This window comes from Motacilla alba, chromosome 2 (genome assembly GCF_015832195.1).
Source record: "Motacilla alba alba isolate MOTALB_02 chromosome 2, Motacilla_alba_V1.0_pri, whole genome shotgun sequence".
Taxonomy (NCBI): Eukaryota; Metazoa; Chordata; class Aves; order Passeriformes; family Motacillidae; genus Motacilla; species Motacilla alba.
This window is the reverse complement of record NC_052017.1, coordinates 69,570,760-69,587,456: the sequence shown is the minus strand read 5'-3', so window position 1 is coordinate 69,587,456 and position 16,697 is coordinate 69,570,760. Positions and strand designations below refer to the sequence as shown.

The 16,697-nt window shown below is 43.5% G+C and overlaps 2 protein-coding genes across 6 annotated transcripts; both read left to right on the top strand.

Moving 5' to 3' along the window:
• Nucleotides 1–1,644: 1,644 nt before the first annotated feature.
• On the top strand, nucleotides 1,645–8,217 carry LOC119697561 (serpin B6-like). The gene is made up of 7 exons (XM_038128464.1): nucleotides 1,645–1,779; nucleotides 2,188–2,365; nucleotides 3,258–3,395; nucleotides 4,021–4,138; nucleotides 4,376–4,518; nucleotides 6,106–6,273; nucleotides 7,220–8,217. Exons 2-7 carry the CDS (start codon nucleotides 2,198–2,200, stop codon nucleotides 7,622–7,624), a joined length of 1,140 nt encoding a protein of 379 aa, XP_037984392.1. The 5' UTR covers nucleotides 1,645–1,779; nucleotides 2,188–2,197; the 3' UTR covers nucleotides 7,625–8,217.
• Nucleotides 8,218–8,775: 558 nt separating this feature from the next.
• Nucleotides 8,776–14,766, top strand: LOC119697562 (serpin B6-like). 5 transcript variants are annotated; one of them, XM_038128470.1, is made up of 8 exons: nucleotides 8,776–8,830; nucleotides 9,499–9,608; nucleotides 9,987–10,164; nucleotides 11,188–11,325; nucleotides 11,914–12,031; nucleotides 12,260–12,402; nucleotides 13,448–13,615; nucleotides 14,290–14,766. In XM_038128470.1, exons 3-8 carry the CDS (start codon nucleotides 9,997–9,999, stop codon nucleotides 14,692–14,694), a joined length of 1,140 nt encoding a protein of 379 aa, XP_037984398.1. In that variant the 5' UTR covers nucleotides 8,776–8,830; nucleotides 9,499–9,608; nucleotides 9,987–9,996; the 3' UTR covers nucleotides 14,695–14,766. The 5 variants fall into 5 exon arrangements, with proteins under 5 accessions (XP_037984398.1, XP_037984397.1, XP_037984395.1 ...); XM_038128469.1 differs by having other exon boundaries at nucleotides 8,781–8,906; XM_038128467.1 differs by lacking the exon at nucleotides 8,776–8,830 and adding an exon at nucleotides 8,854–8,885.
• Nucleotides 14,767–16,697: the final 1,931 nt, after the last annotated feature.

The following is a 16,697-nucleotide window of genomic DNA, read 5'->3' as shown; positions in this document are numbered from 1 at the left end:
TTTTTCCGTTAAGGATGCCTGCTTTGGTTCAGAGCGTGGGAAAAGGGATGTCCGTGCCACGGGCAGGGCTTTGTTTGTGGAGATGGACATGGCCTGGTGCTCACTGCCCCAAGCTCCCTCTGGGGTTGAGTTTGAAAGGGTCAGCTTGAGACTCCTCTGATGTTAGCTGGCTCGCCGTGGGGAAGTGCCCTCCTTTGCCGGACACTGATCCACGTCGTAGTTTTTGTGGGAAGTGTCTCTTGGGTCGTGGGCTGGAGGAGAGCTTCACCCTGCTGTGGTTTCCCCACGGCGAGGCCCTGCAGTGGTTGTCTACTAATTGATTTAACATACAGCCTTTTGGTCCATAAAGACTGTCCTCAAGCATAGGTGCCGACTGCTGAGAATATATGCTTCAAATTCAGAGAATTTGAGAATATATGCTGAGAATATATGCTTCAAAACCTCTGCACAGGTGTCTCACTGCTGACCTGCAGAGGGTGGGGAGAGCAGAGTAAGGAATGAGTTGCTGTCAGCAAACCCTTTGACCACTGAGGGCTTTGCAGCAGTTTACAATTGACTGACAAATATGTATCATTAGGTTTTTTTGTTCCTTAAAGTGTGGTCATTGTGTGTAGTCTCTGAAACTGTGGATTCCAGATTGTGCATTCTCTCTGATGAGAAGGGTGTCTGTAGTTATGTTGCTACTCCTGAGCTGCAGAGAAAATATAGTTGACTGTGCAGATGTAACTCCTAGCCTTGTGTCTCAGCTGTTGAATATTATTTAGGATATTTATGAATATTATTTATTATTTAAATGCACCTGATTTTCAGGCAGGCAAATAGTGTCATTTGTGTCCTTTTGTCTGTGAATTCTTGCCTGTTGTGGAAGCCCTACAGACACTTTCTAGAAAATAACTGCCTGTTGGTGTTAACAGTGTGTTCCTGTTAACACACAGGAACACACTGTTCCTGTGTGTTGTGACCCGGAGGTCAAAAAAACCTTATTGCCAGCAATCTGCAGATACTGGGATAGTAGGAAAATTGTGGTCTACATTGAAACCAATGTGAATGCTATGTGTCTCTTCTTTGTTCTGTGCAGTGCATAAATTACTCATTCAGACACAACTGGGGGATTGTTTCCATCTAAGCATGCTTTTTTTTGGTTGTACTTTTTTCAAGTTATGGCAGAAGAGAAATAGGATTCAATTGCTACTGTTTACAGTAAAGCTGATAGCAAGAAATTTTCTTGGTTTGAAAAGCATGCATGTGGAAACTTGCTCTTTTCAACTCTCTGCCTAAGATAATGAATCAGTAGTACAAATTAGGTGGTGGTTTTGTATTTGGTAGCAATGTGTCAACACTAGGCCCTGCCTAATGGGAAGAATAAAAGACAGAGATAGTTTTTACTATCAGCATTTATCTTATGATGACTTATGATACATATCTGTGGTTAACTCAGTGTTCTAGTACTTATTGCTCATTTAATAGGTGTGGTGTTTAATCTCAGATTCACTGCCTATAGCAGATGAATGCAGACTATGACAGTTTATGATTGTGTGCGTTGCCATGTTGCAGGCAATAAAATGGAACTAAAATGAACTTTGATTTTTTTTTCTTTTGTAATACAGCAGGAAATTGCAGTGATCTGTCATGCTGGCGACATAAATTTTTTTCTTTCCTTCTTTTATCTAGTAGGCCAAGTCATTCTGCTGGCTTGTCCCAGCCTGGCTGGCAGGTTTAAAACCCAGCGTGCACACGTAGAAGCAAGCTGCAGGTACCACTGAAGGACTGTAGACTTAGGTAAGAGTTGGTAATTCTGCTGTTCCGATGTCTGACTTTGACTCTGGTGGTGCAATGAAGGGAAAATATTTTCTGTGTGAAGTCAAGACAGACTTCTTTCAGGAAGTCCTGAACAAAATGCTGTTGTGCCTGATCACCTAAGAAGATGTCACACTGTGTGGGTATGGGATTGAAATTTAGAAGCTGACTCTAAACTGGTAGAATAATTCAAATGTGTGGTAAGGGATCTCAGGTGCTTATAGCACCAAATCAGTCTCCAGTGAGCAGATAACTTTCCAACTTTTGCTGCCTAGTTTATGCTGGGAAGTGTAGAACAGCCTAGTTTATGCTGGGAAGTGTAGAAGGGAGAAATAACTGTTTTGTATTCAAAGAAATTTGATCATTCTCTTTCTGTGTTTTATGTCCTAGGCTCGGAAGCATGGAAAGCCTCTGTGCAGCAAACAGCACTTTTGCTGTGGAGCTGTTCAGAAAGCTGTGTGAGAAGAAAAGTGGGCAGAATGTGTTCTTTTCGCCATTGAGCATTTCTTCTGCTTTGTCTATGGTTTTGCTGGGTTCAAGAGGTAACACTGAAGCCCAAATAAGCAAGGTAGGTCAAAAGAAAGTTAAAATGGATTGCATTAGATGGGATCATATGAGTATCAGATGTGTCATCCAGTCTGTGACATACAGGTGTGATTGTCACTGTGGTGTGAGAAATCAGAGCTCTTCCTCTGCTGTGTGTATAAGGGCAATCAATTTTCATTGATTTTGAAGGGGACATTCCTTCATTATGAAATGAAGAGTTTCCCAGGTTTTGTTGTGTGGGGATTTTGTGGTTTTTGAGAGAGATCATCATTAATATGTAATGGAGAGGTATGTGTTTTTCTTTTCTTTTTTTTTTTTTTTTTTAATTTGGCTTGATCAGTTTCTAGCTCCATAAATATTATGTTCTGCTTCCTTGTGCGGGCTTACTATCAGACAATATATGTTTTCGAAACATAGCCAGACACATAAAAATAAAATCCACAGTGACTGAAAGTCAAACTGTTAGCATGGTTTACACTTTTTTTGTTTTAAACTTGCTTAGGTAGCAGATGGTGCTTGTCATGTGTTTTACATATAACCTGACAAAATTAAGTGCAGAATCAGTCCTTTTGGTTCTGATGTTCTTGGGTCAGTTCTTTTGCAAGGTGAAAGATGAGTAAAAAAATGTAATTTTTAAAAAATATTTACTATTAATAAAAGTTTCTCAAAAACGTAGGTTGTTGCCATAGTTGTCAATACTCAAAATCCATCTGGACACAATCCTGGACTACGGGCAGTAGATGTCCCTGCTTGGGCAGGGCTTTGTAGCAGATTGTCCCCACAGGTCCCTTCCAACCTGAGCCATTCTGTGATCCTGTAGGGCTTGGCTTGAGGGAAGGAAAATCAGGAATGCTGATTCTGCTGCTCCCTAATTTATGGTTTGTATAAACACTCCAGATGTTGTCTTTGTGCAGGTGCTTTCTCTGAAGAATGCCCAGGATGCTCACAATGGGTACCAGTCCCTTCTGTCTGAAATTAATGATCCAAACACCAAATACATCCTGAGAACTGCAAACCGGCTCTATGGAGAAAAGACCTTTGAGTTTCTTCCAGTAAGTAGCCAGTAAATTTGTCAGGATGCTTGGGATAATGTTCTTGCTACCTCTTTCCTCTGGAGGTCACGGCAGGCTTTCGGGTTTTGTTTCCAGTGTTTCTGTGCTGATAGCCCGGATTGCAATAGATTCTGCCAGAGCCTGGTGTCTGAACCTGGTGGAGAATCTTTTTTAAATAACGCATGATCTGAATATGGCAAATCGGGGTAAAATCCATCAGTGTCTACACTTGCGGATTCTGTGATCCATTCATACATTTGGCTGTGGGACAAGTGGTTGATGTATCTTTTAACAAAAGTCTGATAAACAGACTTATAAAATCATATGTCATGTTCCAGAAGCACAAAATAAAAACAGGAGAAAAATAGCCATATCATTTTAAATGAATTTATTTAAATGAATGCACACGTTTGTTCTACAGTACATAAGCCATTGATTTAATAACAATTCCTAGTTCAAAGAAGTGGTATAAGTCCTAGTAGGATCTTGTCGGCCAGAAGTTTAATGGCTCTGTATGAAGCTGGGGGAGAAAAGCTGGCAGATTTCCTTGGGGAATGTAAGCATCATCTGTGTCTGAATGAGAGTAAATCCCTTGCTGAAAATCTGTTGTGAATGTCCCTGTTAGTCATTTATAGAGTCCAGTCAGAAGTCCTACCATGCTGGCCTGGAACAGATGGACTTTCTGCATGCCTGGGAGGATTCCAGGAAACAAATCAATGGCTGGGTAGAGGAAAGGACTGAAGGTGAGTGCTTTTCCAAGTGCCCAGCTGTGTTTAATGGGAGCCATGGTTTGGGTAAACACCTAGTTCAGGCTAGAGGATTGTGAATTCAACCAACTCAAATGGTGAGCTATTGCTGTGTCTTGCACACAATTCTCTTCTCTATTGTGTATTAAATGCAGAGCAGATAATATCTTGGATAATAATTAGATACATTTCCAATTATTGAAAAACGTGATTTTTTTCTTTTGTGTCATAAAGGTAAAATTCAGAACCTGTTGGCAGAGGGAATTCTCGATTCCCTGACCAGGCTTGTGTTGGTGAATGCCATCTATTTCAAAGGCAACTGGGAAGAGCAGTTCAACAAACAGAGTACCAGAGAGAGGCCATTCCAAATTAATAAGGTATGATGTGCTGAAATGCTGACAATACTCTGTTAGGTGGATGTTTTATGTAATGAACACCTTTAAGAAGAAATTAGACCTTTCAGTCAGGGTTACCTTGGATAGGCTGTCTGCAATTCCTTATGCCCCATCCCTTTCATTGGAAGTCTCTCTTTGCTGAGTTTCTCTGAACTTTCACATAATTACTGGAACCTTTCATATAGCACAAAGACAGGTGTGAAAGTTTGTGAATTTCAGTCTGCTTCAGTCAGAGCTTCCTTGCTGCATTTCTGCCTCAGAGGCAATCCAAAATAAATGGAAACCAAATTTCCTTTGAAGATCTGTGTTCTGTGCAGTCTTGATTTTAGAAGTAGATCAGTGCTTCTGAGGAGGACTTGTTCCTGGGCATGGGCAGGCCATGGCTGCCCCTCAGGATTCCTTGCAGCTCTGGGTTGGCCTCCGGGAGTCATGAACAAGACCTGGTAATGTGCCCTCCTTAACTCACCTGCTTGAAGCAACCACTGAGGAAAATTGAAGCCCTCATGACTGTCTGGAAACTGTCCCTCCCCGCAGTTTTCAGATAAATCCAGGAAGGCTTTTAAATGCTACTTACACTTTTATATAAGGGTGTGTTACTGTTAACCCCATACTCTGTACAAGAGCACTTCAGAGCCTGCTGGACTGGCTTGGTTCCTGACACCTTGTCCTCTGTGAACAATTGGAAATGCCAGCTGTAAGGTGAAACCTTAAGCTAGTTATTGTACATGCTGTTCAGTAACACAGAGTTGTTTTGAGATCCCAGGTACATTTCCAACATCTTCTGAAATTATTTCTGTGACTCTTGCACTTCTTCTGAGTCACTGGATGATTTTCTATTGCTGTGTGGCTTTCCTTTTGCTTATCAATCCTTTTTATGTGTCATTGCTGCCTCAATATAATTTCTGCCATATTCTTTCTGGGCATTATTGCAGTGGGCACTACTTTAATTACAAAAAGCTACTTATGCAACAATCTCATGAAGGGAAGGGAGAAAGCAGTGAAACTGAGAAGAAGGAAAATAATGATGTAAACAATGGTAGCTGATGTTCCATGTGGAAATGGAGTGAGAGAGCAGATAATGAAAATGAGAATAAAATCTCTTCCCTTATTATTATCCTTATGGCTTTTAAGAATTCATAATAATATCCTTTCTTGATAGCTTTAGTATATACATTTTAAAATATTGTAAGTTTTTGTTATAGCCGCACAGAACCACAAGGACTAACAACACATACACTGAAATACCTTACTCATTTATTCCTAAGAACAAAGCCCCTGATTATTACTAGCTCACTTTAGTTGTTGTCACTGGTTCTTAAGTCAACAAAAGGGTGAGGACATGTATTTACCTTAAAGGAATTTTCCCAAACATTTTTACATTAATAATTAAAAAGGAAATCTCAGAAATTTTAGTTATTTACAAACGACAGTGTGGTGTCTGTGCTCTGTGGTCTGTGTTCAGTTCCCTTTGGTAAAACCCTGAAAGACCTTGACTAACTAGCTACGTGCTTCATAGTTTGAGACAGGCAGAGAACTCGGCACTAACTGTTGGCATCTCTTGATTTCTAGAATGAATCCAGACCTGTGCAGATGATGTTCAAGGAGGCAAATTTTAACATGACCTACATTGGAGACTACCAGACCAAAATCCTTGAGCTCCCCTATGTGGGTAATGAAGTGAGCATGATCATCCTGCTGCCTGATGCAATCCAGGATGGCTCCACAGGCTTGGAAAGAGTAAGTAGCTGAGCTGCGTGCAAAGACAGCCTGAATCCTTCAGGGAAGAAAGCCTGATATTGCACAGAGACCTGCAGTTCAGTTCCAGAGCAATTGTGTCGCTGGTGCTGGAGGCCGGCAGAAACGTCCCTCTGCTCCCTGTCCCCAGTGTGACAGCCCCTGCTATGTCCTTGCTGCTCAGGCTGTGTGCTGCTCCCTTGGGCAGCAGCTCTGGAAGAAGAGCTGGCCCTGGTCAGGAGCAGAGGTCAGCTGTGGGTGTGGTGAAGGCACAGTATGGTGGGGATGGAATGTGCAGAGGGGGATTTTGGGTGGGCTCCTTGGAAGTCCTGTGGCTTGTCCTGTAGGTCTTCTGTGCTGAGCAGCTGGCAGGTGGTGTGTGGCTCACGGTCTGGAAAGAGGCTCAGAGGAAAGGGTAGGATCTCCTTTGTGCTGAGGGTAGGATACTAGTTTGGGCTCTTTGGCACTCTCCACCAGGAGTTTATGAATAAAGTTTTATAAGATTGACTGCAAAGGGCCTTTGTGAACGCACTGTTTTCATGATGCTGCTGACTGACCTGCAGGATGAACCTTTGATAAAGTGACAGAAGAACTGGGTTTGGATCCTTTGGGTCCTTGTTAGCTGTTCTTCTGTGCCTTTCTGTCCCATAAGTAAAAATTAAAAAAAAAAATCCCTGAACAAATTAACATGTTCTGTAGAAGTAAACATTACATGGAGGAGATTAATCCCTATTATAGCGATCAGAAAAAACATCAGGTATTGATCTTGGCAGGGGCAGTATGCTCTAGTGACAGGTATAATTTGCAGTTTTGGCTTGAGAAACACTAACTAGGTAAAAAAAGATGATTCTTATGCAGTATGTAAGCAAATCACATAATCAGTTCTTTTGCAAGTGTAACACTGATTCAATTCTCATTGTAATTAAGTAAATTTAAAATATTTTTTCAGCTGGAGAAAGAACTTACATACGAGAAGCTAATAGATTGGATCAATCCTGAAATGATGGACTCTACAAAAGTGAGGGTGTCTTTACCCAGATTTAAACTGGAAGAAAATTATGATCTGAAACCCCTTCTGAGCAGCATGGGAATGCCTGATGCATTTGAGATGGGCAAGGCAGACTTCTCAGGAATGTCATCTGGGAACGAGCTGGTGCTCTCTGAAGTGGTTCACAAATCCTTTGTGGAAGTCAATGAAGAAGGCACTGAAGCAGCTGCTGCCACAGCTGCAGTGATGATGATGCGCTGTGCATTGAGAGTTCCAGAATTCACTGCTGATCACCCCTTCCTCTTCTTCATCCGGCACAACAAAACCTCCAGCATTTTGTTCTGTGGCAGATTTTGCTGCCCCTAAGGAAAAGATGACTTGGCTGCATAGTTGCCTTCAAACAATAAATTTGTATTTCCATGGAACAGGGTGACTCATTCTGCACTAATTGTCTCTTTTGGCTGTGCCTAAAGCTTCTTCTGTGGTCTTGATTTAGGGCTTGGCAGGAATAACTGATCTGCTTAGATAAACAGAGCACTTGCCATGTCCAACCCCTGCTGTGCCTGTGTGCAGAGGTCTCCAGGTTCTGGCTGACACAAAATCCATCCCACTTGCTCTGTGAGCGCTTCTTCTGTGCTTGACTTCACTTTTGGTGTCCAGCAGGCAGGGTCAGGCAGTGAGAGTCCACAGGAGTGAAGTTACTTTTGCTTGTGCCCAGGCTGGAGCACATCTGTAGCTGCCCTGCCCTTTTACCTTCCAGTCACATGCATTGAGTGCCTTGATAGACTGCCTGGAGCTGAAAGGAGTTTTTGGCAGCCTGTTCCAAGTATGGCTGAACATGCTGCATAGGTGGGGTTTTGACTAACAGCTGGACTACCACTTAGGCAAGAATGAGAATGAAAGGATGCTTTTGTAGCAGATGTCCCTGTGATGTATTTGTGGTGTGAGTACCTTTGTTTCATCACTCCAGGACACCTGGGTTTATTCCCTGTCCCCTGGTTGTGGTCCTTTAGCAAAGAACGAAATAAAGCAGCACATGGTGCCTATGCAATATTTGAAGGAGAAAGTCTTAATTTTTCTTTTTTTCTGTTTGCTACTCTTATATCTTTATCCTGTTAATATTTTCTTAAACACCACAGTTTACCACAATAATACCAAAGACAGAGATGTGACAGCTTTCCTTGCATTGGGATATATCTTCTGGGTCTTGTTGCTGGAATAATAAAAGAAGTGTAAGCGCTGCATGGGTCTTTTTCTCCTTTTTCAGTCCTAGATTCTACAAGGATTTGTCGGGCTGGCGCAGAGGGAAGCGACTTCTCGCAGAGGCCGGCGGGGTCCGGTGTGGCTGGCCCGGCCCGGGCGGGCGCTGTCTCCGCGCTTGTCGCCGGCCGGGCAGGGACGCGGCCAAGCGGCCTGGGCTGCGCTGGGGCTGCGCGGGGCGGGAGGGGCCCGGGGCAGCCCCCGCGCTGTCCCCGCCCTCGGGGCATCCTACGGGAACGGGGCGGTGTCGGGGTGAGAGGCGGAAATGTTGCCTGGCTGCCCGAAATCGCAGCGCTTCTCGGGCAGCGAGGGGTGCGGGCTGTGGAGGGCTTTGGGTGCGCGGCTCGCACGGGCGGTGGAAGGAAAGGAAAGTGAAGGCACCCCCGGGGTATCGGTTTAGAGGCTGGGTCGGGAGGTGCTGGTGTTTTCTTTAGCACGGGGCTTGCTAAAAGACCATGGCAGTGCTGCCGTGCCCATTGTGGGTCTGCCGGAGAGAGCTGCCGGTGATAATTGGAATTTCTGTGGGTGGGCAGTGCAGGAAATCCCCCAACTCTGATGTAAACTCCTCCCCGCATTTGGGTCTGAAGGGAAGCAGCAAATCTGCCAGTTCTCCTTCAAGAAGTGTGGGGGAAGGCGCTGTGTGAGTTACATTTGTGAGGGTGTGTGGTCTGTGAGTCTGAAGAACTTGAACGTGGATTTGCCAGCACAAATCCTTCCAATTTCCAGTTATAATGCAAGGAAGTTTTCTTTTAGATATAGTGCCATTAACTTGGAGTCATACGTAAAGTTGTTGGTAATGTGGGGAAGAAATATGCTATTATAATGTGACTGATATTTGCTTGGTACGGGAGAAGATTTGAGTTTGTTTGGGATTTCTTATTGTGCTTTTTTTGGATTTGTTTGTGGGGGATTTTTTCTTATTTTTTGGTGAAAGCATGTTTCAGTGACAATGAAATTCCTGCTACTTTTCTTGCTTTTAGACAAAGTCCTTCTGCTGACTTGTCCCAGCCTGGCTGGCAGGTTTAAAACCCAGTGTGCACAGGTGGAAGCAAGCTGCAGGTAGCACTGCAGGACTGTAGACTTAGAGAAGGTAAGAGTTGGTAATTCTGCTGTTCCAGTGCCTGCCTTTGACTCTGGTGGTGCAATGAAGGGAAAATATTTTCTGTGTGAAGTCAAGACAGACTTCTTTCCATATGTCCTGACCAGAATGCTGTTGTGCCTGATCACCTCAAAAGAAGTCACACTGTGTGAGTATGGGATTGAAATTAAGAAGTTGACTCAAAATTGGTGAAATAGCTCAAATGTGTAGTTTGGGATCTCAGGTGCTTATGGAACCAAATCAGTCTCCAGTGAGCAGATAACTTTCCAACCTTTTCTGCCTACTTTATGCTGGGAAGTGTAGAAGGGAGACAACTGATTTGCATTCAGATAAATTTGTTCCATTCTCGTTCTGTGTTTTCTGTCCCAGGCTCGGAAGCATGGAAAGCCTCTGTGCAGCAAACAGCACTTTTGCTGTGGAGCTGTTCAGAAAGCTGTGTGAGAAGAAAAGTGGGCAGAATGTGTTCTTTTCGCCATTGAGCATTTCTTCTGCTTTGTCTATGGTTTTGCTGGGTTCAAGAGGTAACACTGAAGCCCAAATAAGCAAGGTAGGTCAAAAGAAAGTTAAAATGGATTGCATTAGATGGGATCATATGAGGATCAGATGTGTCATCCAGTCTGAAATGCTTGTGTTGTAAACTGTGAATATCACTGTGGTGTGAGAGATCAGAGCTCTTCTGCTGCTGTGTTTGTAAGGGGAATCAATTTTCATTGTTTTTGAAGTGTGGGATTCCTTCATTATAAAATGAAGAGGTTTCTGGATTTACTTTGTGGGTTATTTTATGGTTTTTGAGACTGATCTTGAGTTGTAATTAGCATGTACCTGAACTTTTTAATTGATCACTTGGTAGCTACACAACTTATTTTCTTTTCCTTGCTTGCTTGGGCTTAAAATCATATGAGACATGTTTTGAAAATGAAGCCAGGCACATAAATATATTTAAAAAATTCCACAGTCTGCATTTCAAACTGGTAAGTGCATTTTGATTTATTCCTTTTTAAAAATTTGCTCAGGTAGCAAATATCTCTTGGCATGTGTTTTATGTAGGAAGTGACTATTTGAATTGCAGGATGAGTCATTTTGGTTTGGATGTTTGCTTCCATTGCAACGTAGGAAAGGAGTATAAGCTCAGATCTTGTTTCCATGTACTATATACAAATTTCTCAGAAACCTATGTTGTTGCCATAATTGGAGATACCCATAATCGATCTGGACACAGTCTGAGCTACCAGCTCTAGGTGTCCCTGCTTGGGCAGGGCTTTGTAGCAGATTGTCCCCACAGGTCCCTTCCCACCTGAGCCATTCTGTGATCCTGTAGGGCTTGGCTTGAGGGAAGGAAAATCAGGACTGCTGACTCTGCTGCTCCCTAGTTTCTGACTTGTGCAATACCTTGGTGGGTACATCTGATATGCCTTGCATGATAAGCTCCAGATGGGAGGTGTGGTGAAAAAAATCTTGTGGCTTCAAGTCACAGTTTTTAACTTAAATGTAATTTTAATATAAAAACAATCACGCTGAAGCAAGTGTGTTTAGAAAAGGTAAGGACACTTTGGATGTTGTCTTTGTGCAGGTGCTCTCTCTGAAGAATGCCCAGGATGCTCACAATGGGTATCAGTCCCTTCTGTCTGAAATTAATGATCCAAACACCAAATACATCCTGAGAACTGCAAACCGGCTCTATGGAGAAAAGACCTTGGAGTTTCTTCCAGTAAGTAGCCAGTAAATTTGTCAGGATGCTTGGGATAATGGGCTTGCTACCTCTTTCCTCTGGAGGTCACGGCAGGCTTTGGGGTTTGCTTTCCAATGTTTCTGTGCTGGGAGCCCGGATTGCAATAGATTCTGCGAGAGCCTGGTGTGTGAACCTGGTGGAGAATCTCTTTTTAAATATTTTGTGTTCTAAGTGGACAAGTGATACCAAGCAGGATAAAATCCATCAGTCTCTACACTTGCGGATTCTGTGATCCATTCATACATTTGGCTGTGGGACAAATGGCTGATGTATCTCTTAGCAAAAGTCTTACAAAGAAAGCATATAAAATCATATGTCATGCCCCTGCAGCTCAAAATGAATACAAGAAAAAACCACCCCCCATTATTATCAATGAGGTGCACAAGTTTGTAGTACAGTGCATCAGTGGTATAAGTCCTAGTAGGATCTTGTCGGCCAGAAGTTTAATGGCTCTGTATGAAGCTGGGGGAGAAAAGCTGGCAGATTTCCTTGGGGAATGTAAGCATCATCTGTGTCTGAATGAGAGTAAATCCCTTGCTGAAAATCTGTTGTGAATGTCCCTGTTAGTCATTTATAGAGTCCAGTCAGAAGTCCTACCATGCTGGCCTGGAACAGATGGACTTCCTGCATGCCTGGGAGGATTCCAGGAAACAAATCAATGGCTGGGTAGAGGAAAGGACTGAAGGTGAGTGCTTTTCCAAGTGCCCAGTTGTGTTTAATGGGAGCCATGGTTTGGGTAAACACCTAGTTCAGGCTAGAGGATTGTGAATTCAACCAACTGAAATGGTGAGCTATTGCTGTGTCTGGCACATAATTCTCAACTGTGCATTTAATACAGACTTGATACTACCTTGGATAGTAATTAGATCCACTTCAACCTCTTAATTAGTGTTTTTTCTTTTGTGTCATAAAGGTAAAATTCAGAACCTGTTGGCAGAGGGAATTCTTGATTCCCTGACCAGGCTTGTGTTGGTGAATGCCATCTATTTCAAAGGCAAGTGGGAAGAGCAGTTCAACAAACAGAGTACCAGAGAGAGGCCATTCCAAATTAATAAGGTATGATGTGCTGAAATGCTGACAATAGACTGTTAGGTGGATGTTGTATGTAATGAACACCTTTAAGAAGAAATTAGATCTTTCAGTCAGGGTTACCTTGGATAGGCTGTCTGCAATTCCTTATGCCCCCTCCCTTTCATTGGAAGTCTCTCTTTGCTGAGTTTCTCTGAACTTTCACATAATTACTGGAACCTTTCATATAGCACAAAGACAGTTGTGAAAGTTTGTGAATTTCAGTCTGCTTCAGTCAGAGCTTCCTTGCTGCATTTCTGTCCCTGAGGCAATCCAAAATAAATGGAAAAGCAAATTTCCTTTGAAGATCTGCTCTGCTGTCTTGTTTTTAGAATTGCTCTTGAGGAGGACTTGTTCCTGGGCATGGGCAGGCCATGGCTGCCCCTCAGGATTCTTTGCAGCTCTGGGTTGGCCTCCAGGAGTCATGAACAAGACCTGGTAATGTGCCCTCCTTAACTCACCTGCTTGAAGCAACCATTGAGGAAAACTGAAGCCCTCGTGTCTGTCTGGAAACTGTTCCCCCTGCAATGGTGAAATAAATCCAAGAATATTTGAAAGTGCTGATATAACTTATTTATAAGAGAATGTTTTTGCTCATCCCTGACTAGCCCTACAGCGCTTCAGAGACTGCTGGACTGACTCGGTTCCTGCCACTTTGCTCTCTCCCTGTTGGAATCTGTTGAAAAAGCTGGCAGCAGTATCCAGAGACAATGTTCCATTTTCTATTCCCTGCACTAATGAAAGTTTAGAACCAAGTTTCCAGTTGCAACACCAACATGATATAGGGCTGATGAGTAATTTCCTTTTGAGTTGTGGTGGAATATTGTGTGTTACTGTGCACCTGGCCAGGTTTTACCATGTGCTTTACAAAAGGCAGTGGTAGGGCTGCAGTCAGTAAGGCTGCTGTAGATCAATGTGTGATCAGTTCCCTTTGGTAAAACCCTAAAAGACCATGACTAACTTGCTGCCTGCTTTGTAGTTTGAGACAGGCAGAGAAGCTCAGCACTAACTGTTGGCATCTCTTGATTTCTAGAATGAAACCAGACCTGTGCAGATGATGTTCAAGGAGGCAAATTTTAACATGACCTACATTGGAGACTTCCAGACCAAAATCCTTGAGCTCCCCTATGTGGGTAATGAAGTGAGCATGATCATCCTGCTGCCTAATGCAATCCAGGATGGCTCCACAGGCTTGGAAAGAGTAAGTAGTTGAGCTGAGGGCAAAGACAGCCTGAATCCTTCAGGGAAGAAAGCCTGATATTTCACAGAGACCTGCAGTTCAGTTCCAGAGCAATTGTGTCGCTGGTGCTGGAGGCCGGCGGAAATGTCCCTCTGCTCCCTGTCCCCAATGTGACAGCCCCTGCTATGTCCTTGCTGCTCAGGCTGTGTGCTGCTCCCTTGGGCAGCGGAACTGGAAGAAGAGCTGGCCCTGGTCAGGAGCAGAGGTCAGCTGTGGGTGTGGTGAAGGCACAGTATGGTGGGGATGGAATGTGCAGAGGGGGATTTTGGGTGGGCTCCTTGGAAGTCCTGTGGCTTGTCCTGTAGGTCTTCTGTGCTGAGCAGCTGGCAGGTGGTGTGTGGCTCACGGTCTGGAAAGAGGCTCAGAGGAAAGGGCAGGATCTCTTTTGTGCTGAGGGTAGGATACTAGTTTGGGCTCTTTGGCACTCTCCACCAGGAGTTTATGAATAAAGTTTTGTGTGCCTTTTATTCCCATATCAAAAATTTAAGCCTCCACCGTGTTCATGCTTAATCCATAGGAAAAAAAAAGAGGAATGTTATGTGCTATGTGAAGAAACACACAGAAATATCTACTTTGGCTGTGTAATATTGACTCAATTCCCACTGTAATTAAGTAAATTTTTGATTTTTCTTCAGCTGGAAAGAGAACTTACACATGAGAAGCTGATGGGTTGGATCAGTCCAGAAATGATGAAGTCTGCACACATGAGGGTGTCTTTACCCAGATTTAAACTGGAAGAAGATTATGATCTGAAACCTATTTTAAGAAGCATGGGAATGCCTGATGCCTTTGAGATGGGCAAGGCAGACTTCTCAGGAATCTCATCTGGGAACAAGCTGGTGCTCTCTGAAGTGGTTCACAAATCCTTTGTGGAAGTCAATGAAGAAGGCACTGAAGCAGCTGCTGCCACAGCTGCAGTGGTGATGAACTGCTGTGCACTGAGAGTTCCGGAATTCACTGCTGATCACCCCTTCCTCTTCTTCATCCGGCACAACAAAACCTCCAGCATTTTGTTCTGTGGTAGATTTTGCTGCCCTTAAGGAGGTGATGTCTTGGCTGCATAGGTGCCATTACAGAATAAATTTATATTTCCCTTGAATAAAGCAACTCCTTTTTACACTAATTGTCTCTTTCAGCTGTGCCTGAACTTCTTTTGTGCTCTTTTTCTTGGTCTTGGCAGGAATAACTGATCTGCTTAGATAAACAGAGCACTTGCCATGTCCAACCCCTGCTGTGCCTGTGTTGGAAATCATTTAAATGTAGAAATTTTGTAAAGTATAGTATGTAGGAATTAGTAGCTGTTTGAAGTGTGGTGTAACCTTTGGAATGTGTAACCATAGTATTCAAGCAACCGTAACGAATGTTTAATCAGGGAGGGAAGCAAGAATGTTGATCTGCATACAATGTACTGGAAATCATGATAGGTACCTGATTTATAGTCTTGTTTGTAGCTTAAGGAGTATATCGTGTGTTTCACAAGAAGCCAGTTGCTAAGAAAGGGAATTGTTGGGGGGGGCGTCCGTTACTTGGAGAAATCTGTAACAAACTGTAGTATATAAGGAGATTGATGTATTAGTAGCATTGGAGCTCTGATTTGGGACTGGGGTCCCCAGACTCCCGGGCCTTCAATAAAGCACCGCACAAAGCTTACGGGTTTTGTGTTTCTGTTCGGGCAACACCTGTGTGCAGAGGTCTCTAGGTTCTTGTTGACACAAAAACCATCCCACTTGCTCTGTGAGTGCTTCTTCTGTGCTTGACTTCACTTTTGGTGTCCAGCAGGCAGAGTCAGGCAGTGAGAGTCCACAGGAGTGAAGTTACTTTTGCTTGTGACAAGGCTGGAGAGCATTTGTAGCTGCCCTGCCCTTTTACCTTCCAGACTCATGCATTGAGTGCCTTGATAGATTGCCTGGAGCTGAAAGGAGTCTTTGGCAGCCTGTTCCAGGTTCTAGCTGAGCTTCTTGTGTAGATGTGGGGTTTTTGTCTAATAACTGGACCAATACTTAGTAAATAACAATTTGCAGCAGATGTCCTTAGAGGGTGTTTATGGTGAGAACCATCACCACAGGAGATCCTGAGGTTTTTACCATTCACCTGGTTCTAGACCTTTAACAGGAATGTAGTCTGACTGTGGAATACCAAAGACAAAGTTGAAACGGCATTCCTGACATAAGGATGTTTTTTGCACTTTCTGTTTTTGAAATACTGAGAGAACTCCAAGTGCTGTAGAGGTCTGTTTCTTTTTGCTACTATTAATTGTGCATTTTTAACCATTTTTCTGAAAATTAGTTCTTGTAATACTCGCTTCTATGTAGCTTGTTTGGAATTCTTTGCTAAAAAGCAAGATTTTTCTGGGTAAGTGAAAACCCGAGGTGCTTACTTGGCTCGCCATGAATTAGTGGTTGTCCTTGAAAGGATTTCAAGGTATTTCAAAGGATACCAAGGGGCTCCCTAGATAATTTTTTTTTTTTTTTATTGGGCAGCACTGCATTGCTTCCTCTTCGTGTTTTGCATAGGTTGACGTCAAGGCTTGGTGGACAGTATCCAAAAGGTGCTAGATGGGCCTATCCTTTATTCAGTGCACAGAAACCCAGCTGTCTCAGGTGAAGCAAACAAAAGCATTATGTGCAGGGGAGAGGGATGAGACCCAACACTTTTGTCACCGGGTAGCATGCCATACACTGCAGTTAAAGGGCTGTGCAGCTGAAGCCTAAATGGGCAGTATAGTTGGGGATGTCCTGGGAGCCAGACCGAGGACTGATGGAGAACGAAGACAGTGATAAACCACAGAAACCTCCCTATGCAGTTACCTTCTTTGAAATTAAAAAGGAAAAAAAAAAAAAAAAAGCAAAATAACCTTATAAAAGATGAGTGTAAATAGAGACACAGGGTGGTAAGGCAGAGAGGAGCCTCCCTGGGCAGCAGGGGTGCGTTTGCCCCATGGGTCTAAAACACCTGGATCTCTTACCGCTGGGGCAGGGTGGGGGCTGTTGGTTATTCCCTCTCCCGAAGCTCCCTCTTCTCTCGGCCGCAAAATCGGGGACAC